Source organism: Salvelinus fontinalis, chromosome 40, assembly GCF_029448725.1.
Source record: "Salvelinus fontinalis isolate EN_2023a chromosome 40, ASM2944872v1, whole genome shotgun sequence".
NCBI classification, from domain to species: domain Eukaryota; kingdom Metazoa; phylum Chordata; class Actinopteri; order Salmoniformes; family Salmonidae; genus Salvelinus; species Salvelinus fontinalis.
In genome coordinates, this window is record NC_074704.1 from 13,987,608 (window position 1) to 14,014,935 (window position 27,328).

Below are 27,328 nucleotides of genomic sequence, written 5' to 3' on the forward strand. Positions count from 1 at the left end.
TTTGAAAAAGGTGAAGGAGAGCTGTGTAAGTTTAGAGGGATTCTCTCGCGCAATAACCTGAGACTTGTATCAGTCCCAGAGTCAGCGGAAATGCCTCGCGCCACGGATTTCGTTTCTGGGCTGCTGAAGGATGTTCTTGCCTTAGATGAAAAGCCCCTGATTGATCGTGCCCACCGGTCGCTGCGCCCAAAGCCCCGGGATGGGGAGAGGACCCGTGACATAATTCTTCGAGTGCACTTTTTCCATGAGAAGATGGAGATTCTCCGACGAGCCCGCAATACCACTCTGAGCTTTCAAGGACAGAGCTTCTCCATCTACCAGGACTACTCCCCCACTGTTTCCAGGCAGCGCGCAGCTTTCGGACATGCCAAACGACTACTTCGGGACCATCCAGTTGTGAAGTACGGACTGCGATTCCCGGCCCGTTTATGGCTATCTCATGATGGTAAAGACTACACATTTGAATCTCCGGATGAGGCTCTCTCTCACATTCAACGTCACATCAAGAAGTCTTGAACTTGCTCATAGTTCAGCAACTGTTGCTTGCGAACTGTGGATAGTAAGTAACCCACCTGTGGTACAATTATGTTTAGCTACAACATGCTAATTTTGTATAGATGGGGAGTTGGCGAACCCATTCAGGCTTATTTGATGTGATCTAATGTTTTGATCATCTAGTGTGCTTGCCTTACAAGCATTCAGTCATTTTAATTTCATTGTATTGAGGTTTTACTATACTCCTGTGTTTTCTAGGCTGTCTTGCTCACCTATTCAGTTTGTTTACATAGTGTCTCAGTGACTCAAAATATTCTTGGTTATTTGCTTACTGCATCCGTTTGCATTGACCCAGTAAACAGTAAATGCTTCCCCAGGCGACACGTTTTTTGGGGTCTTCACTTAAATTTTAAAAGTTCTGAGCGTCATTTATGCCCAGCAAGCGTTAAACGATGCGCACACGTAGTTTTTTGGTCTTGGTTGTAAGCTGTCTCAGCATTCAACTAGACAACTATTATAATAATAATTATTATTATTATTTTTGATTGTCTTACTACGATTTCCTTACTTCAAATTAGGTTTTCGGCTGAGAGCCTTTATACATTTTATTTATTTTCTCTCTCAAATGCCTGTTATAAGACTGGGAATATGATTATATACATCTACAAGTGGTGCTTTTGTAATTTCGTCTGCACAAGGGATTCACTTTTATTTTTTTATTTAAAAAAATGATTATCTCTTTTTGCTGTTTGAGCCACTAACAAAATGCGACTTTAAAGAGCGGGACTGTGGGTTTAGGTTTAAGACCGCACTCTCACAGACATACTGTGCGAAGAGAACATGTTCTATTTAGGCTTGTACCTCGTTTGGGGAGGTATTGTCTGGGATGGGGGGAGGGGTTGAATTGTTCAGTTCTAATGTTGTCATTCTTTCTTTTTTTTTTTCTGTACTTTTTCCAAACATCTACCACCGTACATTATTACTCTGAGACAAGTTATTCTGGGGTTTTTGGGTGCTCATTGCTTTTCCATTCTATGCTCTAATGACAGGGTTGTATAACGGGAATGCCCAGAGGGGCCGAAACAATGCGATCAAGTACATTTCGTGGAACACCAAAGGGGTTAATAACCCAGTGAAGCATAAGAGGGTGTTGACACACTTAAAGGGTTTGAATGCAAATGTTGCATTTCTACAAGAGACTCACTTGAGAACTGGTGAGCACTTTAGGATGCGTAGGGACTGGGTTGGTCAAGTGTTCCACTCTAACTTTCATAGTAAATCAAGAGGGGCTGCCATTTTGGTTGATAAAGCCACTCCCTTTGTAGCTTCTGAGGTTATCGCTGATCCTAAGGGACGATACGTCATAGTAACCGGTAAACTGTTTTCTACCCCTCTTGTTTTGGCTAGTGTTTATGCTCCCAATTGGGATGACACAAGTTTCATTTCTTCCTTCTTGTCTGCTATACGCAATTTAGATTCTCATTTGTTGATTTTAGGGGGGGATTTCAACTGCAAAATGTCCGCAGTTCTTGACAAGTCCTCACGAACAACTACAGGCCCATCTAAATGTGCCCTACTTATTCAAGCCTTTCTTCAGAAATATGCCATGTTTGAGGCCTGGCGTTTCCTACATCCTACAGATAGACAGTATTCCTTTTATTCTCATGTTCATCAAACATACTCCCGGATTGATTACTTCTTTTTGGACAAAAAACTTCTGCCTAACCTTCGGCAGTGTACTTACAAGAGTATTGTTATTTCTGACCATTCACCATTAGTGCTTGAACTAGAGTTTCCCCAGCGACCTCCTATGTGTTATCTTAACCCCATTTTACTCTCAGATAAGGAGTTTGTCAATTTCATTTCTTCTGAAATCACCTTATTCCTAGAAACTAATTCAACACCAGGTATGTCCTGCTCTACCATATGGGAGTCTCTCAAATCATACCTACGTGGCCAAATTATTTCTTATACAGCCAACCAAAACAGAGTTCGCTCTCAGCAACTTCGGGACCTGAGCGAATCCATAGCCACATTGGATGAGAAGTATGCTACGGTTCCTTCCTCTGATCTGCATAAAGAGCGCCAACTACTCCAATCTGAATTTGATGAGCTTTCTACCAGGCAAGCTGAACAGTTACTCTTGCGAGCTCGGTACAGAGTGTATGAACAAGGCGACAAGGCCAGTAAACTCCTTGCACATCAGATCCGTAAATCTGAGGCCTCACGTTTAATCCCACAAATAAGGACCCCGTCTGGTGCCACCACAGTTATACATAAAGAGATCAATGATCAATTCAAACAATTTTACTCTGCGCTATACACCTCTGAATCCCCTCAAGACCCTTTGCTGATTGATTCCTTCTTTAATGGCCTGAATATGCCTTCAATTGATACAGACACCCATGACTGTCTAGAAGAAGAATTTACACCTGAGGAGATTGCAACAGCAGTGTCCGCAATGAAAAGTGGTAAATCACCGGGTCCAGATGGTTTTCCAACCGAATTTTACAGGATGTTTTCTGGTCTGCTTTGCCCATTCTTGTCTCGACTATTTGCAGAGTGCCTTAATACCTCAAAGCTACCGCCTAGTCTTTATCAGGCTTCAATTTCATTACTATTAAAGAAAAACAAAGACCCCCTGGAATGTGGATCCTATCGCCCAATCTCGCTTTTAAACTGTGATTACAAAATACTAGCCAAGCTTTTAGCCATCCGTATGGAAGGCTCGCTGTATCAAGTAATACACTCTGACCAGACTGGCTTTGTGAGAAATAGGCATTTGTTTTTCAATATTAGGCGCCTTATGAATATACTGTACTCCCCAGCTTCGGAGGACCCAGAGGTGGTGGTCTCACTTGATGCAGAAAAAGCGTTTGACAGCGTTGAGTGGGATTACCTAACAGCTACCCTTTATAGATTTGGCTTTGGCCCCAAATTCATTGCGTGGATAAAGATTCTTTATATCTTCTGACTATTTTCCCTTGCACCGCGGATCCAGACAGGGCTGTCCACTCTCCCCCTTGTTGTTTGCTTTGGCAATCGAACCTCTCGCCATTGCACTACGCTCTAATGATGCCATTCAAGGAATAATCAGGACGGGCTCAGAGCAGAAAGTCTCGCTATATGAGGATGACCTCCTTTTGTTTATCTCTAACCCTGATACCTCATTGCCACGCGCCTTATCTGTTCTTAAAAGGTTTGGATCAATCTCAGGGTACAAGCTGAATCTAGGCAAGAGTGAGCTTTTTCCTGTAAACAAGGCTGCTTTAAAGTGCTCTTTTACAAGTTCTCAGTTTAGGATTGTCCGGGATCAATTCACCTACTTGGGAGTTAAAGTGACATGGAAATATTCAAATCTGTTTCAGGAAAACTTGGTTGCTCTAGCAGACAGTTTGAAACATTCTTTTACTTTTTGGAATGCGCCACCTCTTTCTCTTATCGGAAGGATTAATGTCATTAAAATGAGTGTGTTGCCCAAATTTCTATATTTATTTCAATGTTTACCCATTTTTATTCCAAAATCTTTTTTTTATTTCACTGGATCAAACATTCATGCATTTTATTTGGGATGGCAAGGTACCACGGATTGGTAGAAAACATTTACAGAAGCCTAAGTCATTGGGGGGTTTAGCTCTACCAAATTTTCAGACATACTATTGGGCTGCAAATTTCAGAGCCCTTCTGTACTGGCTGCAGACTGATCCTACTGGCCCTAGACCAATCTGGGTCCAGATGGAGTCTGAATCGTGTAAACCTGCTGCACTTTCTTCTGTGTTGTGCTCGTCTCTCCCGGTGTCCCTAGGCAAAAGGTGTGTCAACCCAATTGTAAAATTGGCTCTTAAAATTTGGAATCAGTTCCGTTTAGCCTTTGGCCTCCGAGGCTTTTCTCTATCAGGCCCAATCAATCAGAACATTTTATTTCCTCCATCTTTGAATGATGGGGCTTTTGGCATCTGGCACTCACTAGGCCTCTCCTCACTAGCCCAATTATTCTTTGATGATACATTTGCCTCTTTTGCTCAGCTACAGGAAAGGTTCAACCTCCCCCAATCCCACTTTTTCCGCTATCTCCAGATTAGGAACTTTGTCAGAGTTCACAACTGAATTTCCCCATAGGCCTGCGAATACAGCTATGGAGAGCATCCTGGAGCTGAACAAGCTTCCTAGGGGCGCAATTTCAGATGTATATGCAATCATTCATGACTTACAGAACCCTTCTTTGGTGCCTTTAAAGACTCGATGGGAAAAGGATTTGGGGGAGGAACTTGGGGAAGACACCTGGGAATCTGTGCTGCGCAGGGTGCATTCGTCCTCTTTTAACACTAGACACAGCCTCATTCAATTCAAGGTGGTTCACCGTATCCACTGGTCTGGGGCCAGACTTGGAAGAACATTCTCTGATTTTGATCCTACCTGTGTCAGATGTAAAATTGAACCAGCCACACTGTTGCATATGTTCTGGGGCTGTCATAAACTGTCAGGTTTCTGGGAATTAATATTTAAATGTTTCTCTGATATTTATAACACTGTTATAGATCCCTCTCCCCTTACAGCCCTTTTTGGAGTACTGCCCATAGGTACCCCCCTGTCAAGAATTCAGTCGGACACTGTTGCTTATACAACTCTTTTAGCTAGACGGCTAATACTACAGAACTGGAAGATGGCAGCTCCCCCATCTTATAAATATTGGGTGAGAGATGTGTTGTGCTCTCTGAAACTAGAAAAATTTTAATTAAATTCACGTGGGAACCCCAAACTGTTTAATGAGGCTTGGGCTCCATTCCGGTCTTACTTTAAACAGTCCATCCTCTGATGTCATTCCTATTAAAACCAAAATAAGTCTGTATTTGACCCCCCTGTGACTTAGAGGTTGGATGAGCATTTCTCTGTGTTTTTTTCTGGGGTGGGGGTGGGGGGCATTAAGGTTGATGTGCTTATTGATTGTGACCTGTGGATGCCTTGTTCATCTTGCCCGGGCAGAGACTAAGGTGTGAGCTTGTTTCTCCCAGTTATTTTTATTTTTTAATTCTGTTCACGCCTACATAAAATTATTATTATTCATTTTTTATTTTAAAGCATTGTAAACTTTTTATTTTTGGTCAAGTGGATGGTTGGTCTGTGGCCTTGACTGTCTGTGAGTGGTTGCATTTCTCCACCCCATCCCTTGACTGTTTACAGGAACAATGGTGAGGTGTTTGCTCTGTCCCTATACTATAGATTGCCCTTTAACCTTTTGTAGCCCTCTGCCTGGTGTGTTTAACTTGTCTAAAGTATGGTATCTTTAAAGTTATTTTTTTTATATGTATTATTTGTATTTTTTCTAGTTGAGTATATTATTTATATTGCTTTGTCTTGTCTGTGTGTGTAAAACTTAATAAACAGAGTTAAAAAAAAAAAAAAAAAAAAAAAGGTTATGTTGATGTTTGGCTCTGAATATGTCTCGAAATATTTTATATATAATAATATAACATACTAATAACGAATAACGAAGACAATGATGGTTTCCTGTGAATAGCTTCCATAACGTTACTATAGTTAATTACCGTAAATATTAGAAAGCCTGGTTTGACCGTCGGCGTTACACTCATTAACGTAAGTTTCCAATCTAGAGAAGTTCTCACTTTTGTGATAATGAACTAGCTAACGTTAACTAACTAAGGACGGTGACCTGTCCAGACGAGATGTTACAACGAACTGAATCGTCAATGGAGGTCTTCCTCTTTATATAGCCTGCTACAGCATGCAATACTATTACCTCACAAGGGGGCATAACGTTACATGGACAATACTATCCCATTTTGGAAACGTTACATGTACAATACTATCCCATTTTGGAAACGTTACATGGACAATACTATCCCATTTTGGAAACGTTACATGTACAATACTATCCCATTTTGGAAACGTTGCATGGACAATACTATCCCATTTTGGAAACGTTACATGGACAATACTATCCCATTCTGGAAACGTTACATGTACAATACTATCCCATTTTGAAAACGTTACATGTTCGCCCCCTTGTGGAGGGAAATTCATATCTTAGATGGTAGCTGTAGATGGGATTCAAATGCATAATGGTATTAATACAGTGTCTAGACTACCTCTTTTGTATAAATGCCCTTCAGACTCCAAACACAGTATTGCCACGCAGCAAAATGTTGCGTATAATCTTTCAAGTCAGCCTGATAAAATATTGAACAATTTGTGTACAAAGATATCTTGAAATGTGATATTAGGACTGTATGGCAGTACTGTTACTGTATGGCAGTACTGTATTGGCTAGTATATATATATATATATATACACTACTCAAACGGTCTGAAATCTGCCACAAATGTGCATGTGTCTGCTCAAACGGTCAGAAACAGACTCCATGAGGGTGGTATGAGGGCCCGACGTCCACAGGTGGGGGTTGTGCTTACAGCCCAGCACCGTGCAGGACGTTTGGCATTTGCCAGAGAACACCAAGATTGGCAAATTCGCCACTGGCGCCCTGTGCTCTTCACAGATGAAAGCAGGTTCACACTGAGCACATGAGCACATGTGACAGACGTGACAGAGTCTGGAGACGCCGTGGAGAATGTTCTGCTGCCTGCAACATCCTCCAGCATGACCGGTTTGGCGGTGGGTCAGTCATGGTGTGTGGTGGCATTTCTTTGTGGGGCCGCACAGCCCTCCATGTGCTCGCCAGAGGTAGCCTGACTGCCATTAGGTACCGAGATGAGATCCTCAGACCCCTTGTGAGACCATATGCTGACACATGCACATTTTTGGCCTGCTGGAGGTCATTTTGCAAGGCTCTGGCAGTGCACCTCCTTGCACAAAGGCGGAGGTAGTGGTCCTGCTGCTGGGTTGTTGCCCTCCTACGGCCTCTTCCACGTCTCCTGATGTACTGGCCTGTCTCCTGGTAACGCCTCCATGCTCTGGACACTACGCTGACAGACACAGCAAATCTTTTTGCCACAGCTCGCATTGATGTGCCATCCTGGATGAACTGCACTACCTGAGCCACTTGTGTGGGTTGTAGACTCCGTCTCATGCTACCACTAGAGTGAGAGCACCGCCAGCATTCAAAAGTGACCAAAACATCAGCCAGGAAGCATAGGAACTGAGAAGTGGTCTGTGGTCACCACCTGCAGAATCACTCCTTTTTTGGGGGTGTCTTGCTAATTGCCTATAATTTCCACCTTTTGTCTATTCCATTTGCACAACAGCATGTCAAATTTATTGTCAATCAGTGTTGCTTCCTAAGTGGACAGTTTGATTTCATAGAAGTGTGATTGACTTGGAGTTACATTGTGTTGTTTAAGTGTTCCCTTTATTTTTTTGAGCAGTGTATATATGTTTTAATGCTTGTAAGACTATTCTTTGACACATTTTCTCTTCCTTTGAAATTCTTATAGGACAGAACATGGACACAATGCAATTGGGATCAAGAAGAAGGTACAGATATGTTGTAGGACAGCTGCATTTGAAGTGTACATTTAACCTACATAGCAGTCAAATCTATTAGCATACAAATGTGTGCAAATTATATTTTCAGATCTTCTCAGAAATGAATAAAATCCATGGAATGGATATAGACAAAAAGAGAATTCAAGGACTATCAGAGGTAGAGAGACGAGGCAGGGGTGAGGACATCATCCTGCTATGTTGACAGTCCCTGAAGGACATTACAGAAGAGGGATTTGCTCTTATTTCTTCCCTTTCTCTAATGTATTTTGTAATAAAATTAGCAAGTGTAGTAAGATCATTGCTTTGCTTTAATTGGACTGGAGACCACAGCAGCGATTCTGCTCTTGCCCTACCTCTTCAATGAGAACCCGAGTGGCCTTTATGTCCGTGATAAGGTATGCCTATGCACCAATCATCTGTTTCTTCATAAACATAGGTGTACATGCTTATATAAAACTACAGCTGAACATTTGTTATGTTCTTTGTTAATTGTATTTGTATTAACTTCACACTAAAGCTGAAAAATCTGTATTTAGCATCAAGTCTACAATATTGTTAGTTTACCTATGAAACATTTTTTATGTATGTTGTTTTTATTGTACATCATTATTTTTTATTTTTTTTAAATGTCATGAAAAACACTATACAAAGTAAATGTATTATTTATAATGATCTGACATGTCTGCAAATTTAAATCAAAATTGTTATTTTTATAATGGAGGGAGGGGGGACAGGGAGTTAAAAAAATTAACACCAAAAGGTTCTTCAAAGAACTTTTAGGGGTTCCCCAACAGTTTCAATTTGAAGAACCCCTAAAGGATATTCCAGGAACCTTTACTTTTTAGAGTGTATATTGATAAAAGTCACCTTCTCCGAGAGACATTTACATAGTTATACAGAGCCCAATTTGGGCTGACTATTTTGGGGCGAAATAGCGGCCACAACAATCAGACCTGATATGGCCCATAATTCAACGTCCTTGAACGTCATGTGCTGAATGGGTATGACCAAAGTTATTCTATTTAGCTACACTTTGTAGTACATTTTTACACTATAATAAATGTTTGATGCCACATCGCCCGTTTTCAAAGGGAGTCGATTGTTTTTAGGGGCAGTCACTTTTTAACTTTTTGTCTGAAAGTATTTTCTCAACTGCGATACCAACTCCAGTCAGCAGATGGCGATGTGCGTCTATCAGGTGATTCTGCCACTGTGACGTATAATCTAGTGGACGGGACGCTCCTTCAACAGCTGGTCAGCCACCTTGGTTCACTCTAACTTTATGGAAAAAGGTTATTTCAATCTCCTCTCATACTGGGAAGAACCTCCCAGCCCTTAAGGGCAGTTTTATTTCAAATGTAGTACCCGGACGGAGAACATCTAATAAGCGTTTTATAGTTACATCGTTAGGGTAACTTGCCCTAAAGTGGACACTCTCCCATCAGTTTCTGAGACAACTGCCCAGACTTTGCAGACTGTTTAATAATGCTTCAACCTCATCTTTATCAAATGATCCATAAAAGATACCAACTCAAAACCTACGTTCATCTATATATTGGTTATTTAAATTGTATCTAATTATATTCCCAGTATTACTTTATCAAATCTCTAGTAATCATTATACACACATACAATTAATCATATTTTCATATATTCACAAAAGCCATATAAAACGTAAGAAATTCTCAGGCACTCACGACAACCATTCCATTTGCTTTTTCAAGGACTCTACAATGCTAAGAAGCAGCTCTCCAAATATACTCCCAGCAGAATAAAAAATTAACTTTTGTTTCCCAGACAATGACCATGGGATTCTCAACGGTTCTCTAACCTCCCAGAGACCACGACAAAATCAAGCCTCCCAGGAACTATAGACCTTCCGCTGCTTTCTAAAATATCATCCCGCTTATTATCCAAATTTCAATCATTTGATTAAGCATATTTCTATATGTTACTATCCAAAAGTCAGATTAAGACTCATTTTCACATTCACACAACTCTCATATCAGTCACACAATGCTATCCCCATAAATACCTAATCAATTAGTTGTTTTTCAACAAAATTTTAACCTCTTGGAAATAGGGGGCGCTGTTTTCACTTTGGGAAAAAATCGTGCCCAAATTAAACGGCCTCGTACTCTGTTCTAGATCATACGATATGCATATTATTATTACTTTTGGATAGAAAACACTCTGAAGTTTCTAAAACTGTTTGAATTATATCTGTGAGTAAAACAAAACTCATTTGGCAGCAAACTTCCAAACAGGAAGTGAAAATTCTGAAAATTGGTCTCTGTGTCAGGGCTTGCCTATTCAATTGCCTTATATTTATGGATCTGTATGCACTTCATACCCCTTCCACTAGATGTCAACAGGCAGTAGAATATTGAATGGGGTGTCTAGCTTGATGTGAGACCGAATGAGAGCTTTTGGAGTGACAGGTCCGCCCTATTGGCAGTATTCAGCTGCGCACCAGGGAACACGATATTGTCTTCTGAAATGCGTTAGGTATACACGACGAAATGCTCCGTCTCGGACTTTATTGGATACATATGAGAAAAACATCATAAAGATGGATTTTCAACTGAGTTTGACCAGTTTATTCGACATTTATTGTGACTTTTGGAATTTTTCGTTCCATGCGCCAAGAGTTGTTGGACATGTGCGCGCCACAATGCGCACAACTAATTGCGCCAAAGTTGCTAATTCGACAGAAGAAATGGACATTCTAAAACAAAACAACGATTTATTGTGGAACTAGGACTCCTTGCACTACATTCTGATGGAAGATCATCAAAGGTAAGAGAATATTTATGATGTTATTTTGTATTTTTGTGGAATATGTTGGCTCCAACATGGCGGAGAAAGGCTGGGCGCTGTCTCAGAATATTGCATGCTGTACTTTGTACTAAAGTTATCTTTTTAAATCTAACAGCGGTTGCATTAAGAACCAGTGTATCTTTCATTTGCTGTACAACATGTATTTTTTAGTAAAGTTTATGATGAGTTTTTTGGTTAGATTACGTGACTGTCCAAAATTTCTCCGGACAATTTGGTGCATTATGGCGCCGTATTCACAATGTAAAACCAGGATTTGTAGCTATAAATATGCACATTTTCGAACAAAACATAAATGTATTGTATAACATGATGTTATAAGACTGTCATCTGATGAAGTTGTTCAAAGGTTAGTGATTAATTTTATCTCTATTTGTGGGTTTTGTGAAAGCTACCTTTGCGGTGGAAAAATGGCATTGTGTTTTTGGATATTGTGGTGAGCTAACATAAATATATGTTGTGTTTTCGCTGTAAAACACTTAAAAAATTGGAAATATTGGCTGGATTCACAAGATGTTTATCTTTCATTTGCTGTACAACATGTATTTTTCATAAATGTTTTATGATGAGTATTTATGTATTTCACGTTGCTCTCTGTAATTATTCTGGCTGTTTTGGTGCTATTTGTGATGTGGCTGCAATGTAACCTACGATTAATCTTATAAATATGCAAATTTTAAAACAAAACAAATGTATTGTATAACATGATGTTATAAGACTGTCATCTGATGAAGTTGTTCAAAGGTTAGTGATTAATTTTATCTCTTTTTGTGGGTTTTGTGAAAGCTACCTTTGTGGTGGAAAAAATGGCGGTGTGTTTTTTGGATATTGTGGTGAGCTAACATAAATATATATTGTGTTTTCGCTGTAAAACATTTTAAAAATTGGACATGTTGGCTGGATTCACAAGATGTTTATCTTTCATTTGCTGTATTGGACTTATGATTTCATGAAATTATATGATATCCCTGTGGCGCTAGGCTAGGCTATGCTAGTCAGCGTTTCTGATGAGAATGATCCCGGATCCGGGATGGGTAGTCCAGAAAGGTTTTAACATGCAGGAATATTTTCACAATTCTATCTCATGGTTAATTCCTACGATAATGCAACTCATACATTTACATCTTTCAATACTTCTAAAATGGGGTACAGGTTTAAAATAATTACAGGTGCACCTTACTATCTTATACTATATCATAAATTGTCTTAGTAAACACAGATTCTAGTTCATCCAGTTCACACGGATAGCTGGCTCGCCCCTCTTTACACCTCCAAGGAGTCCCCCTCACACAGGAATACACACTCAGAGCCTACTGCCACGGCCCTGTTTACACGTCCAAGGAGCCCCTCTCACACAGGAATACACACTCAGAGCCTACTGTCTCGGGCCTCTTTACACCTCCAAGGAGCCCCCCTCACACAGGAGTACACACTCAGAGCCTACTGTCTCGGCCCTCTTTACACCTCCAAGGAGCCTCCCTCACACAGGAATACACACTCAGAGCCTACTGCCTCGGCCCTGTTTACACCTCCAAGGTGCCCCCTCACACAGGAATACACACCCAGAGCCTCCTGACTGGGCCCTGTCTACACCTCCAAGGTGACCCCCCTCACACTGGAATACACACTCAGAGCCTCCTGACTGGGCCCTGTTTACACCTCCAAGGTGAACCCCCTCACACTGGAATACACACTCAGAGCCGCCTGACTGGGCCCTGTTTACACCTCCAAGGTGACCCCCTCACACTGGAATACACACTCAGAGCCTCCTGACTGGGCCCTGTTTACACCTCCAAGGTGACCCCCCTCACGCTGGAATACACACTCAGAGCCTCCTGACTGGGCCCTGTTTACACCTCCAAGGTGACCCCCTCACGCTGGAAAACACACTCAGAGCCTCCTGACTGGGCCCTGTTTACACCTCTAAGGTGACCCCCCTCACGCTGGAATACACACTCAGAGCCTCCTGACTGGGCCCTGTTTACACCTCCAAGGTGAACCCCCTCACACTGGAATACACACTCAGAGCCGCCTGACTGGGCCCTGTTTACACCTCCAAGGTGACCCCCTCACACTGGAATACACACTCAGAGCCTCCTGACTGGGCCCTGTTTACACCTCCAAGGTGAGCCCCCTCACGCTGGAATACACACTCAGAGCCTCCTGACTGGGCCCTGTTTACACCTCCAAGGTGACCCCCTCACGCTGGAAAACACACTCAGAGCCTCCTGACTGGGCCCTGTTTACACCTCTAAGGTGACCCCCCTCACGCTGGAATACACACTCAGAGCCTCCTGACTGGGCCCTGTTTACACCTCCAAGGTGACACCCCTCACACTGGAATACACACACAGAACCTCCTGACTGGGCCCTGTTTACACCTCCAACGTGACCCCCCTCACACTGGAATACACACTCAGAGCCTCCTGACTGGGCCGTTTACACCTCCAAGGTGACCCCCCTCAAACAGGAATACACACACAGAACCTCCTGACTGGGCCCTGTTTACACCTCCAAGGTGACCCCCCTCACACAGGAATACACACTCAGAGCCTCCTGACTGGGCCCGGTTTACACCTCCAAGGTGACCCCCCTCACGCTGGAATACACACTCAGAGCCTCCTGACTGGGCCCTGTTTACACCTCCAAGGTGACCCCCCTCATGCTGGAATACACACTCAGAGCCTACAAGGTTTTGATAAAAACTCCCCTTTGCGTGTTTCGCTCACCTCTTTTGTTTAACTATGTTCAAGATGTGGTATCCACTCAGCTCGCTGCATCTCAGATCAAAGGTGGGTCCATCGGCTCCTTTCCCGAAATGCGGTCTCCCTGAGATCAAGTTAGAGGGATCCCTCGTGGACCATTTACCCAGGTCGTTAGAAGCGGTTTCCAAGTCAAGATTCACATCCCCAAATGTGCTGGTTAATTTCTTTAATATCAAATGAGAGAACGTATCACACAAGTCAGAGTTATTATTAAACTAAATCTTTATTCACTTAATAAGGGAGCAGGTCAATACAACGTACACATAAAGAGAATCAATTGAGTGCTCAAAGATAATGATAACTGGTCAACCCACGGGACAAAAGTACAATGGTCTTTCATAGCCAAGATACACCCTTTTCAACCTACATGACGAACAACAGATGTATAGAATGGGTCACAAGGTTAAGATTTGTATGAAAGATACTTATAATTCTCAGCAGACAGTATCTTCTGTAAAAACAGCACTCTTTGTGTAGAGACCAGGGTCTGGCCCTGAGGTCATCTCTCCCTGATACCATATAGAACAGAAACATTAACTCATGCTCTGGAATGTGGTCTCTTTAGGTTTTATCACCCAAAAGACATTGTAAATCTCCTGTCAGTGTTATCTCCCAGAGGCCCATCCTAAGTAGAACACACAGACACAATATTCATAAGAACCCTCTATTCTGTTGCATAAAACAACCATTTGATGCAATAAAAGTATTATAACATAATCTTGCAGTTTTGCTCTCAGTCTCCACTGAAAGTTGACTAGTAACAACAACTGGGACATAAAAGACACCCACCATGAGACCCACTAAATCTGCCCAAGAAGAGGCAAACAAAAGAACTGGTGTTACACATACTGACTAACGAGGTGAAACCAATCAGTGTGCCCTATGTGCTAACAAGCTATACGTGCTAAAGTCCAACCTCAAAACATAAATGGAAAAACCAAAGCCTGGAACACCTTTCCCCTTAAGACAACAAATAAATCCTATATTTTTGTTGGACAAGTTTGCTCACCACCAACAGAAAACAACTTCCATTTCTCAATATAATCAACTACAATGCTTCACCTTCTACAATATAAACATGGTGTCTACTGGCTGCAAACAATTAAAAACAAGAAAAAACACGTATTTCTAAATAATAAAATACAATCGTATTATTTTTTTCTCCTTTTTCTTTCTATAGAATCCTAAAACTCACTAGCTTCTAGAACTCTCATCTCCCAAAAACTCACTAGCTTCTAGAACTCTCGTCTTTCTAAAACTCACTAGATTCTAGAACTCTCGCCCCCTTGGAAAGAGCCCAAACTAAACTCATCACCAATACGGAAAAACGTGCAGTCAAAATAAATTGTGATCCATGGCAACGCACTGGCTAAACGCAAAACTATGACTGCCCACCCTTGAGAAAATCGGCAACAAAGTTGTCCTTAACGCAGACATGTCTGATTTCAAGAGGAAACTCCTGCACTATCCGTAGTAACTTTCCACCTCACTGCGGAACTTCTCTCTCTTTTCAGGGATCACTCAATAGGCATGTTGTTGGATCGGGGCCCAGTCCCCAATGTCATGCTCTAGTACATTTGGTTTGGCACATCTGAGAATTAACCCTGCTATTCTAAAAGAAGGGCAACAATGTCAATATAATTATACCCGAAAATTGTCAGTTGGTTGCATAAATAATTATGATTACTAAAAGTTACATGAATTGTAAATATGAACGATCAAAACCAAATGGAGACCCCCTTTGTTAATATGTATTGTCAATAATTAACTTAATGGTAAGGCATATAATAATATTTGATTGCATAGTCTTATTTTCAACGTCTTTTCAATTACATTGTGCTAGGTGGGATAGCCTCAATGTCAAAACACAGTTTTAACGTGTCCAAATCAATAACCAATATGCAGAAACAGTTTGGGATAAATTGAAAACCTAAACATAACATGTGCTATTTACACAAACATCTCCCACAATAATCATATTTCTTGTATTTTTTTAAACAAGCTCCTTATAAACTGCACAAGCACCAGAAACGCTGTTGTTTTGACAAGTAGCAATAAATCACTGATATCGATTAGGGGGGAAATCAGGTTGTTCGTGCTTTTGAAACTAACACAACTAAACAAAACACATGGAAATGGGAGATATCGTTTACCTCACTGGTTAGAGGACAACCTGCAGAAGACAATCAGCTACATTTTGGAGTGATGCATGTAAATGTAGGGGTCGCTAAACAAAGGAACGCAACACTTTTTTGTCATAACTAATCGATATCATGCTAAAATCATTTGTGCGACAGGGAGATGAGGTTGCACGTCCTGTTAAAACTAACAGCTCAAAAACCACACGGAATCTGTGAATAATGTGTACTTACTAAATCTCATAAATAGTAACTCTTTCAATTCAGAGCCTGGATTTTCCCCCGAGGCTAATATCCATATCATGTTGAAATCCATAGAACAGGGGACAAACATTTGGGGTTCTACACTGTGACATCATTAAAATACTCCTTCTACAATGTTAAAACATTCTATATTGTGACATCATTAAAATACTCCTACTGCAGTGTTAAAAACATTCTACATTGTGACATCATTTAACAACTGCTTCATGTATTTTCTGATGATTGGTCAGAGATCTTTTATCAGATTATCTCTGGTCACAGCTATAAGTTTCTCTCCTGTTTGTGTTCTCTGGTGTGATTTCAGGCTGCTTCGGTGAGCAAAACTCTTCCCACATTGATCACAGCTATAAGGTTTATCTCCTGTGTGTGTTCTCTGGTGCACTGTCAGAGAGCTAGATTGAACAAAACTCTTCCCACATTGATCACAGCTATAAGGTTTATCTCCTGTGTGTATTCTCTGGTGCGCTGTCAGAGAGCTAGATTGAACAAAACTCTTCCCACATTGATCACAGCTATAAGGTTTATCTCCTGTGTGTGTTCTCTGGTGCACTGCCAGAGAGCTAGATCGAACAAAACTCTTCCCACATTGATCACAGCTATAAGGTTTCTCTCCTGTGTGTGTTCTCTGGTGTAATGTCAGAGAGACAGATGTAGTAAAACTCTTCCCACATTGATCACAGCTATAAGGTTTCTCTCCTGTGTGTGTTCTCTGGTGCACTGTCAGATAGCTAGAAGTAGTAAAACTCTTCCCACATTGATCACAGCTATAAGGTTTATCTCCTGTGTGTGTTCTCTGGTGGACTGTCAGATGGCTTGATGTAGTAAAATTCTTCCCACATTGAGTACAGCTAAAAGGTTTCTCTCCTGTGTGGATCCTCTGATGAATTTTAATGTCTGATGAGGAGGTGAATCTCTTCCCACAGTCAGAGCAGCAGTGAGTTCTCTTCCCTGTGGATCTCTGCAGGTGTTTATTGAGGTGTTCTGACCCAGAGAGACTCTTCTCTGCCTCTACAGCATCATTAGGTTGTTGAGGCTCCCCAGAAGATCCACGATAGTCCCGCATCTCTCCTGTGTAAACAAAAGTCAGACAGATGATTAAAGGCCCAGAACAGCAGTAAATCCAGTGTAAAAGGTGATGCCAACAGCATAGCCATGATGTTGTACAACAATTGATGTCAAATAATTGTAACATTCATTACAGATAATTGTCTTAAAATGAGCAAGAAGTCATATTTTGTCTTGTTTTCACATTAGTTGTAACATCTAAGATTGTAGACTAGAAATAAGTTATTCATGTTGTTGAAACTCTAAGCAGTGTGCCAGACGACTTTTGGTCTCGAATACAGGCCCCTTTCTGTGTTTGCTAAAATTGCTGCACGAGGGCAATTTGATTGCATAAACTGCAGGAAACCGATAGTTATGGATGTACTATATCTGCCTGGAGCAAAAATGGTGAGCAAAGATTTTAGTTTTTCACAATATATTCTGAATGTGAATGGGGGAAAACTCAGGGGAGTAACCTCCATTTCCAGGTTGCTTATGAGTACATTTCACACTACTTTGGATTATAATTGTATGTTTCGTTTGAATGTCCTGTTTAATATAATGTTTGCTATAGTATTAAGAATTATGTGTAATTATTGAAGAATCAAGTTAATGACAGTATCTATTTGGGTGTTGTCAATAAAGTTAAGACTTTTTGTATTTCACCTTTATTTAACCAGGTAGGCCAGTTGAGAACAAGTTCTCATTTACAACTGCGACCTGGCCAAGATAAAGAAAAGCAGTAAGACAAAAAAAAAACGGAGTTACACGTGGGATAAACAAACGTACAGTCAATAACACAATAGAAAAAACGATATACAGTGTGTGCAAATGGAGTACGGAGGTAAGGCAATAAATAGGCCGTAGTAGCAAAGTAATTACAATTTAGCATTAACACTGGAGTGATAGATGTGCAGATGATGATGTGCAAGTAGAAATACTGGTGTGCAAAAAAAGAAAAGAAAAACATGGGGATGAGGTAGGTAGATTGGGTGGCCTATTTACAGATGGGCTGTGTACAGCTGCAGCAATCGGTAAGCTGCTCAGATAGCTGATGCTTAAAGTTAGTGAAGAAGATATAAGTCTCCAACTTCAGCGATTTTTGCAATTCCTTCCAGTCATTGGCAGCAGAGAACTGGAAGGAAGGGTGGCCAAAGGAGGTGTTGCTATGCTGACCAGCGAGCTGAGATAAGGGGGGACTTCACCTAGCAAAGACGTATAGATGACCTGGAGCCAGTGGGTTTGGCAACGAATATGTAGTGAAGGCCAGCTGACAAGAGCATACAGTTCGCAGGGGTGGGTGGTATATGGGGCATTGGTGACAAAACGGATGGCACTGTGAAGGACTGCATCCAGTTTGCTGAGTGGAGTGTTGGAGGCTATTTTGTAAATGACATCACCGAAGTCGAGGATCGGTAGGATAGTCAGAACATCAACATCAGGGTACAGCTAAAGGCTATCAGAACTGGTTGTCTAGTGCGTTGTGAACAGAGAATAAAACGGGCAGATTCCTGGGTGTGGTAGGATAGATTCAAGGCATAATGTACAGACAGGGGTATGGTAGGGTGCGGCGGGTACAGTGGAAGTAAACCTAGGCATTGAGTGACGATAAGAGAGGTTGCATCTCTGGAGGCACCAGTTATGCTCGGTGAGATCACCGCATGTGTGGGAGGTGGGACAAAAGAGTTCTCTGAGCCATGTTGAGTGGGACTAGGGGCTCCGCACGCAGTCAAATAAAACAATGATAACTACCCTAAACAACAGTATACAAGGCAGATTGACATAAGAGAGACATAAAGCAAGGCATAAAGCAATCACAGGTGTTGATTGAGAGAGCTAGCTAAGACAACAACGGGTAAGACAACAGTTAATCAGCTAAGACAACAACAGGTAAAATGGGAATGAATGGGCAGAGAGGGTCAGTTAACTACACACAGGGCCTGAGTTCGAGGCTGGGGCCGACAGAAACAAAATAAACAAAATGGAGTACCATGATTAACTTCTTCGGGGTAGGGGGCAGCATTTTCACTTTTGGATAAATAGCATGCCAAAATTCAACTTCCTGCTACTCATCCCCAGAATATAAGATATGCGTATTATTAGTAGATTCGGATAGAAAACACTCTGAAGTTTCTAAAACTGTTTGAATCATGTCTGTGAGAATAACAGAACTTATGTACCAGACAAAACCCAGAGGACAAACCATTCAGAATTTTTATTTTTTTGAGGTCACTGTCTTTTCAATGGGTTTTCATTGGGACACCAGATTTCTAAGGGACTTGTTTGCAGTTCCTACCGCTTCCACTGGATGTCACCAGTCTTTGGAAATTGGTTGAGGTTATTCCTTTCAGTAATGAAGAAGTACGGCCATCGTAAATGAGGGTCACTTGAAGTAAATTGTTTGAGAGAGGCACATTACCAAAAAAGTTGCGTCAGTTTGTTTTCTTTTTGTATTGAACACAGATCATCCGGTCTTCAAATTGATCGATTATTAACGTTTAAAAATACCTAACGTTGTATTACAAAAGTAGTTTGAAATGTTTTTGTAAAGTTTACATGTAACTTTTGATATATTTTGTAGTGACTTGGCGAAAGTTGGAAGCTGTGTTTTTCTGGATGAAACGCGCCAAATAAATTGACATTTTGGATATATATTGACGGAATTAATCGAACAAAATGACCATTTGTGATGTTTATGGGACATATTGGAGTGCCAACAAAAAGGTAAGGCATGAATTAGATATTTTATTTCTGCGTTTTGTGTCGTGCCTGCAGTGTTGAAATATGCTACTCTCTTTGTTTACTGTTGTGCTATCGTCAGATAATAGCATCTTATGCTTTCGCCGAAAAGCTTTTTTGAAATCTGACATGAGATTGAAATATATTGCAATACATACAAAAAAAGACGAAAAAAACATAACATTTACAACAAACATGTCTTACTGCTACGCCATCTTGGATTACAAGATGACTCTGTTAAAAACCATTGGATGGAGCAAACTGTAAAATTATTTAATATTTCTGTGCCCATAAACTGTTTTCTTAGCGTAACATAAGGAGCCACTAAATGACAGCAAGATCCAGTATTATGACTATAACTACTGTTCCCCGAAGGGGGGAAACTAGGTACAACATACTATTAAATTCACGCCTCGCTGGAAGCCCCGCCTTCTACAGGTGATGAGCGTGAGGCTCGGATTTATTCCTTAAATAAAATACCTCTCTTTACCGACCCAGGAAGGGGTGGGGCCAAACAGGTGTTGTACCTCATTTCCCTCCTTCAGGGAACAGTAATTATAGTGTTAGGTTCTCAATTTTCAGAGTAAATAACTCACGGACACTAGAGAAGCTTAACCAAGTTTAATTCTTCCCAAAGGGTTGTTACAGCTGTAATTCAGACTAAAACATGTTCTCACCATCACAAGGATATACACCCCACTTCGGACCCTCCTTCTCTCCAATCCTTACATCTCCTGGTTCAACAGGAAGAGGGTAACAGGATACTAAACTAGAGGTCGACCGATTAATCGTAATGGCCGATTAATTAGGGCCGATTTCAAGTTTTCATAACAATCGGAAATCTCTATTTTTGGACACCGAATTGGCAGATTTTTTTACACCTTTATTTAACAAGGCAAGTCAGTTGAGAACACATTCTTATTTTCAATGACAGCCTAGGAACGGTGGGTTACCTGCCTTGTTCAGGGGCAGAACGACAGATTTTTACCTCGTCAGCTCGGGATTCTTTTTTTGCAATCTTCCGGTTACTAGTCCAACGCTCTAACCACCTGCCTTAAATTGCACTCCCCGTGGAGCCTGCGTGGCAGGCTGACTACCTGTTACGCGAGGCCAGCAAGAAGCCAAGGTAAGTTGCTAGCTAGCATTAAACTTATCTTAAAAAAAACAATAAATCTTAACATAATCACTAGTTAACTACACAAGGTTGATGATATTACTAGTTTATCTAGCGTGTCCTGCGTTGCATATAATCGATGTGCCTAGTTCGACAAACGGTGATGATTTAACAAGCGCATTTGCGAAAAAAGCACCGTCGTTGCACCAATGTACCTAATCATAAACATCAATGCCTTTCTTTAAAATCAATACACAAGTATATATTTTTAAACCTGCATATTTAGTTAACCTCTTTGGGCTCAAGGGGCAGTATTGAGTAGCCAGATAAAAGGTGCCCATTTCAAAAAGGCCTCGTACTCAATTCTTGCTCGTACAATATGCATATTATTATTACTATTGGATAGAAAACACTCTCTAGTTTCTAAAACCGTTTGAATTATATCTGTGGGTGAAACAGAACTGGACTTAGAGCAATTTTCCTATGTGTATGTCAGAATGCAGAATTTTGCTGGCTGTTCTGAGACCTGTGTATTAATTTGCCTGTCCTCTATTGGTTGAGATGCACTGCATACGCCTTCCACTGGGTGTCCGCGAATAGGGAGAGTTGAAATGGAGTTTCTACGTAGGTCCCAAAGGTTATAAATTGGTTGGAACCGAAGTGTCCCATCTTTCCACTCTTCGCTTTGACGCAGGGAGGGTCTTGGCATGTCATTTTAGAAGCTCCCGTATTAGCTCCTAGATATATCCGGCTCTGTTTTTATTCGATATAGGTGTTGAAGACATCGTAATGTTGTTATTTTAAACCAAATTATATCAGTTTATGTCAGTATATTGCGATTTTCGGGTATTTTTTTTGTGACGTTTTAGGAAGTTGGGTATCTCTGGCCCACATGGCTATTGTTTACTGCTAATTGCAACGTTGAAGACGACGTTCTCCAACCTAGCAACGATTCTTTTGGACAAAGGACACATTTCCCAAGATTCTGATGGGAGTTCATCGAAAAGTAAGAACTATTTATGCTGATAATTCATTGTTCTGTTGAAAAATGTCAAATGCATAAGACGCCATTTCCTGCAGTGTAGCCTTGCGTTATCGCAGCCTGTATTGCGCAGTAAGGTTCATTTTAAAAATGTAATTCAGCGATTGCATTAAGAACTAATTTGTCTTTCAATTGCTGTCCAACCTGTATTTTTTTTGTCAAGTTTATGAATAGTTTTCGATAAGAAAAGGTGCCTTTACAAGATGGCGCCGGACAGATTGCTTGACGTTATGGACACTATTCTCATTGTATAAGCACGATTTGTGCCGCTAAATATGCACATTTTCGAACAAACTCTATATTCATTGTGTAATGTGATGTTACAGGACTGTCATCTGAAGAATTCTGAGAAGGTTAGTGAAACAATTAATATATTTTGGTGGTTTATACGTTATAGCTATTTTTGCCTTGAATCAATGCTGTTGTTATGTTTGCTATTGTGCTAAGCTAATATAACGCTGTATTATGTTTTCGCTGTAAAACACTTGATAAATCGGAAATATTGTCTGGAATCACAAGATGCCTGTCTTTCAATTGCTGTACACTATGTATTTTTCAGAAATGTTTTATGCTGAGTATTTAGTTATTTGGCGTTGGTGTCTATAATTTTTCTGTCTGCTTTCGGTGCAATTTCTGACTGTAGCTGCAATGTAAACTATGATTTATAACTGAAATATGCACATTTTTCTAACAAAACATATGCTATACAATAAATATGTTATGAGACTGTCATCTGATGAAGTTGTTTCTTGGTTATTGGCTATTTATATCTTTATTTGGTCGAATTTGTGATAGCTACTGATGTAGTAAAAAACTGATGGAGTAAAAATAGTGGTGTCTTTTGCTAACGTGGTTAGCTAATAGATTTACATATTGTGTCTTCCCTGTAAAACATTTAAAAAATCGGACACGTTGGCTTGATTCACAAGATGTGTACCTTTCGTCTGGTGTCTTGGACTTGTTAATGTGTGAAAGTTAAATATTAAAAAAAAATATCTTTTGAATTTCGCGCCCTGCACTTTGAGCTGGCTGTTGTCATAAGTGTACCGACGTCGGGCTTGCACGCCAAACAGGTTAAATGAAATGAAACTGTTTTGCAGGACGCTCTAGTAGGGTTGATTCGAGAATTGTGACTTCACAATGGCAGTCAAGCACCCAAGCTAACTGGCTCTCGGAGCCACTGGCCGCTCCGGCCGAGGAGTTGGGTTGATTTGATCGCTCTGACCTCAGCTTGCTAGCTACTTCCAGACACAAATGAGAAAAAACCTCACTCTTACCATTTTACTCGCCCTAGCAAAGCTGGTTAGGCAGTTTTCATGTAATCCAGAACGTTGGTGACTAACTATCCTGCTGGCACCAATTGAATAACATTTTTTTTTGCCTTCGATTACTGACTCCTGGACATATTCAACGGGTGTTGAGCGCTAGTAAATTCATTATTCTGCTCTCTGGTACTCAGACAAGAGTGCTCTGAAATCAGAGTAGAGAGCCAGAGCGAATTTATGAAAGGACCCGAATGTCCATTGAGAACGACTATACCATTTAGCTAAGCTAAGAATGACGGGAATAATCAAGTCAATAAACGTTGGGTAGTTAGTTAGAATATAGTTCATATACCGGCAAGTTTGATGTATAAGTAGCCAACTAACGTTAGGGAGCTAGTTAACATACCGGTACATACTGCTGTAATGATATGTTATGTGGTTCGTAAGGACAGTGTAGTTAACATACCAGTACATACTGCTGTAATGATATGTTATGTGGTTCGTAAGGACAGTGTAGTTAACATGCCGGTACATACTGCTGTAATGATATGTTATGTGGTTCGTAAGGACAGTGTAGTTAACATACCGGTACATACTGCTGTAATGATATGTTATGTGGTTCGTAAGGACAGTGTAGTTAACATACCGGTACATACTGTTGTAATGATATGTTATGTGGTTTGTAAGGACAGTGTAGTTAACATACCAGTACATACTGCTGTAATGATATGTAATGTGGTTCGTAAGGACAGTGTAGCTAACATACCGGTACATACTGCTGTAATGATATGTTATGTGGTTCGTAAGGAGAGTGTAGTTAACATACTGGTACATACTGCTGTAATGATATGTTATGTGGTCCGTAAGGACAGTGTAGTTAACATACTGGTACATACTGCTGTAATGATATGTTATGTGGTTCGTAAGGACAGTGTAGTTAACATACCGGTACATACTGCTGTAATGATATGTTATGTGGTTCGTAAGGACAGCGTAGCTAACATACCGGTACATACTGCTGTAATGATATGTTATGTGGTTCGTAAGGAGAGTGTAGTTAACATACCGGTACATACTGTTGTAATGATATGTTATGTGGTTCGTAAGGACAGCGTAGCTAACATACCGGTACATACTGCTGTAATGATATGTTATGTGGTTCGTAAGGAGAGTGTAGTTAACATACCGGTACATACTGCTGTAATGATATGTTATGTGGTCCGTAAGGACAGTGTAGTTAACATACTGGTACATACTGCTGTAATGATATGTTATGTGGTTCGTAAGGACAGCGTAGCTAACATACCGGTACATACTGCTGTAATGATATGTTATGTGGTTCGTAAGGAGAGTGTAGTTAACATATCGGTACATGCTACTGTAATGATATGTTATGCGGTTCGCAAGGACAGTATAGCTAACAAATTACCATCAGTTAACTTATTTGAAAAACCATTATTTTATTACATTGCTCAACATTTTCTTAACAAATGTCATAATTAGTTAAAGAAATGAATTTGTATCGGCTCTCGTTTGACTTGCATATTTTCCAACATTTTCTTAGATTCTGAAAAAATTGTGAAGCCACGACCATTTTCTTTAGAATTGCACTGAAATAGTGTCCACTGCTCGTATACTTTGTATTTTGGCAAATGTAGTACAACATCCAGGAACCTTTGGCATACTAACTATATCCATACTATGACCAACAAGCATACTATATACTCTATTTACGTCACAAATAGTGAGGTTAGTATTCAAACACAGCTCAGGTCTCTGGGCTGCCATTTTGCTTCTGTTTAAATCCTAGGTTTTAAAAAATCTACAAATCAATCAACCAATCTACAGTTCAAACAATAACAAATCTGTCATTCCACCACTGTTTTGGTAATAAGATGATTATGGGGCTGGGGACATTTAACTACTCTCAAATTCATAGACAGACCTATGGATGCAAGGACTGACCATCCATGATAACAACATTATAGTTTTAACCATGTTGAGGCTATACAGTGTTGGTTTACATTGTTTCTAAACATTGGAGTAAAAAAAGCTTATTTGGGGTTCTGATGTGGTACAACAGTTGAACTAAGCTCATGAGACATGTGTTATATTCTTCAAGAATCAATGGCTATAAATAAATAATTTAAAAGTCACAATATAGATGTAACAATTGCAGATTTCCCCTTTAATACCAAACATCAGTTCAACATCAATTTAAGACAGTTACTTACTAGTGTTAACCAGGGCACGTTCATCGTTAGAACCATCGGATGCCTTAAGATGCCTTTGGGAAACTTGGCCCAAATATCCAGTTTCCTCCACTTCTTCCTCCTCATTTTTGGATGTGACAGTCATCTCCCAATCCTCCTCTTTCACTCCAAAAACTGAATTTTCCTCTTTCTCTTCCTCCTCTTCTTTTACTGTAACATCCTCCTCCTCTTTCACTCTGAACTCGTCTTCCTCTTCTTTCACTGAAACGACTTTCTCTTCTTCTTTCACTTCTTTAACAGGAGAGTAGCTTAGTGACCTCATGTTCGGGGATGTTAGCTAGCTAGGCTAGTGCTAACTTAACCAGCTCGCTAGCTGACCAAAAACAACGAAGTAAATATGAAATTAGGTCGGATAATTAACTAGACAACAGAAGTGGGTTTAAAACAAAGTGACGAATATACACGAAAGCGTCTAAAGAGCTTTATTGGTTCGGCTAGTTTGTCTAGCAAGCTACCGAGGTGGCTGACTGTTGCTGCTGCTGAAAGAAGCGTTCCACTAGATTATACGTCACAGTAGCAGCATTGCCTTAAAGTCGCAGACCGCCATCTGTTGACTGGAGTGGGTAACGCAGTTGAGTAAAACGTATATTTAAAATGTGCAGACAAGTTCAATGCAGGAAGCATGTGTTTTTTGGTCCCGGGGATAGAAATATATAAAGTTGACATTACATCATAAAATCCACCTTTTACATCATACATTAGCAATCTATGTTCTAGTAACTACTGTTGTTGGTTTGGTGTCAAATAAGCCTCTTTATATGTTATTTGCTGAATCTCAGCTTTCCATGTGGGTTTTATGCTAAAGTTCCCTCTTTCAAGTTGGAAGCTAACTGGAAAATCTAATCAAATCAAAAATCAAATTGTATTGGTCACGTACACATGGTTAGCAGATGTTAATGCGAGTGTAGCGAAATGCTTGTGCTTCTAGTTCTGACAGTGCAGTAATATCTATCAAGTGATCTAACAATTCCCCAACAACTACCTAATACACACAAATCTAAAGGGGTGAATGAGAATATGTAAAACCTAGACTATGGACTTGCCAGGATTCGGTCATAACTCTTGCCACATAAGCTGGGGAAAGTGTACATACACTGTACAGCGAAACAGGCTACAGTAACGTAACCATAATACATCCATGAACATAACACAGTAGCCTGTGTGACGCAGCACAGGAAATGACAAAGATCATTAGCACCATTAGTACCAGCATTACTAATAACATACAGCTCTGGGAAAAATTAACAGACCACTTCAAATTAACAAACTACTCCAAATTAACAGACGACTCCAAATTAACAGACGACTCCAAATTAACAGACGACTCCAAATTAACAGACGACTCCAAATTAACAGACGACTCCAAATTAACAGACCACTCCAAATTAACAGACCACTCCAAATTAACAGACCACTCTTAATTATTTACAGAGCTGTATTTATGTAGAATGTAGCCTACTGCTACACTAATGATAGTATGATAACAGACTATTTTCTTTGTAAAGGTGGAGAAGGAAGCAGCAGCAGCACTAGAGCTTCAGGTGCTCCTGCAGAATTGGAGATGGTGGTCAGTTCAGAGTCAGACTCAGAGCAGGAACCTTCAGGTGTTACTGCAGAATTGGAGATGGTGGTCAGTTCAGAGTCAGACTCAGAGCAGGAACCTTCAGGTGCTACTGCAGAATTGGAGATGGTGGTCAGTTCAGAGTCAGACTCAGAGCAGGAACCTTCAGGTGCTCCTGCAGAATTGGAGATGGTGGTCAGTTCAGAGTCAGACTCAGAGCAGGAACCTTCAGGTGCTCCTGCAGAACTGGAGACGGTGGTCATTTCAGAGTCAGACTCAGAGCAGGAACCTTCAGGTGCTCCTGCAGAACTGGAGATGGTGGTCAGTTC

General features: G+C 40.6%; 1 protein-coding gene across 1 annotated transcript; it reads right to left on the reverse strand.

The window, feature by feature from the left end:
• Positions 1-13,793: 13,793 nt before the first annotated feature.
• LOC129839080 (zinc finger protein 239-like) lies at positions 13,794-25,923 on the reverse strand. The gene is made up of 2 exons (XM_055906352.1): positions 25,400-25,923; positions 13,794-17,029 (listed from the first exon to the last, which is right to left on the reverse strand). The coding sequence occupies exons 1-2, from the start codon at positions 25,698-25,700 to the stop codon at positions 16,188-16,190; spliced, it is 1,143 nt and encodes a 380-aa protein (XP_055762327.1). The 5' UTR covers positions 25,701-25,923; the 3' UTR covers positions 13,794-16,187.
• Between the last annotated feature and the right edge of the window lie 1,405 nt (positions 25,924-27,328).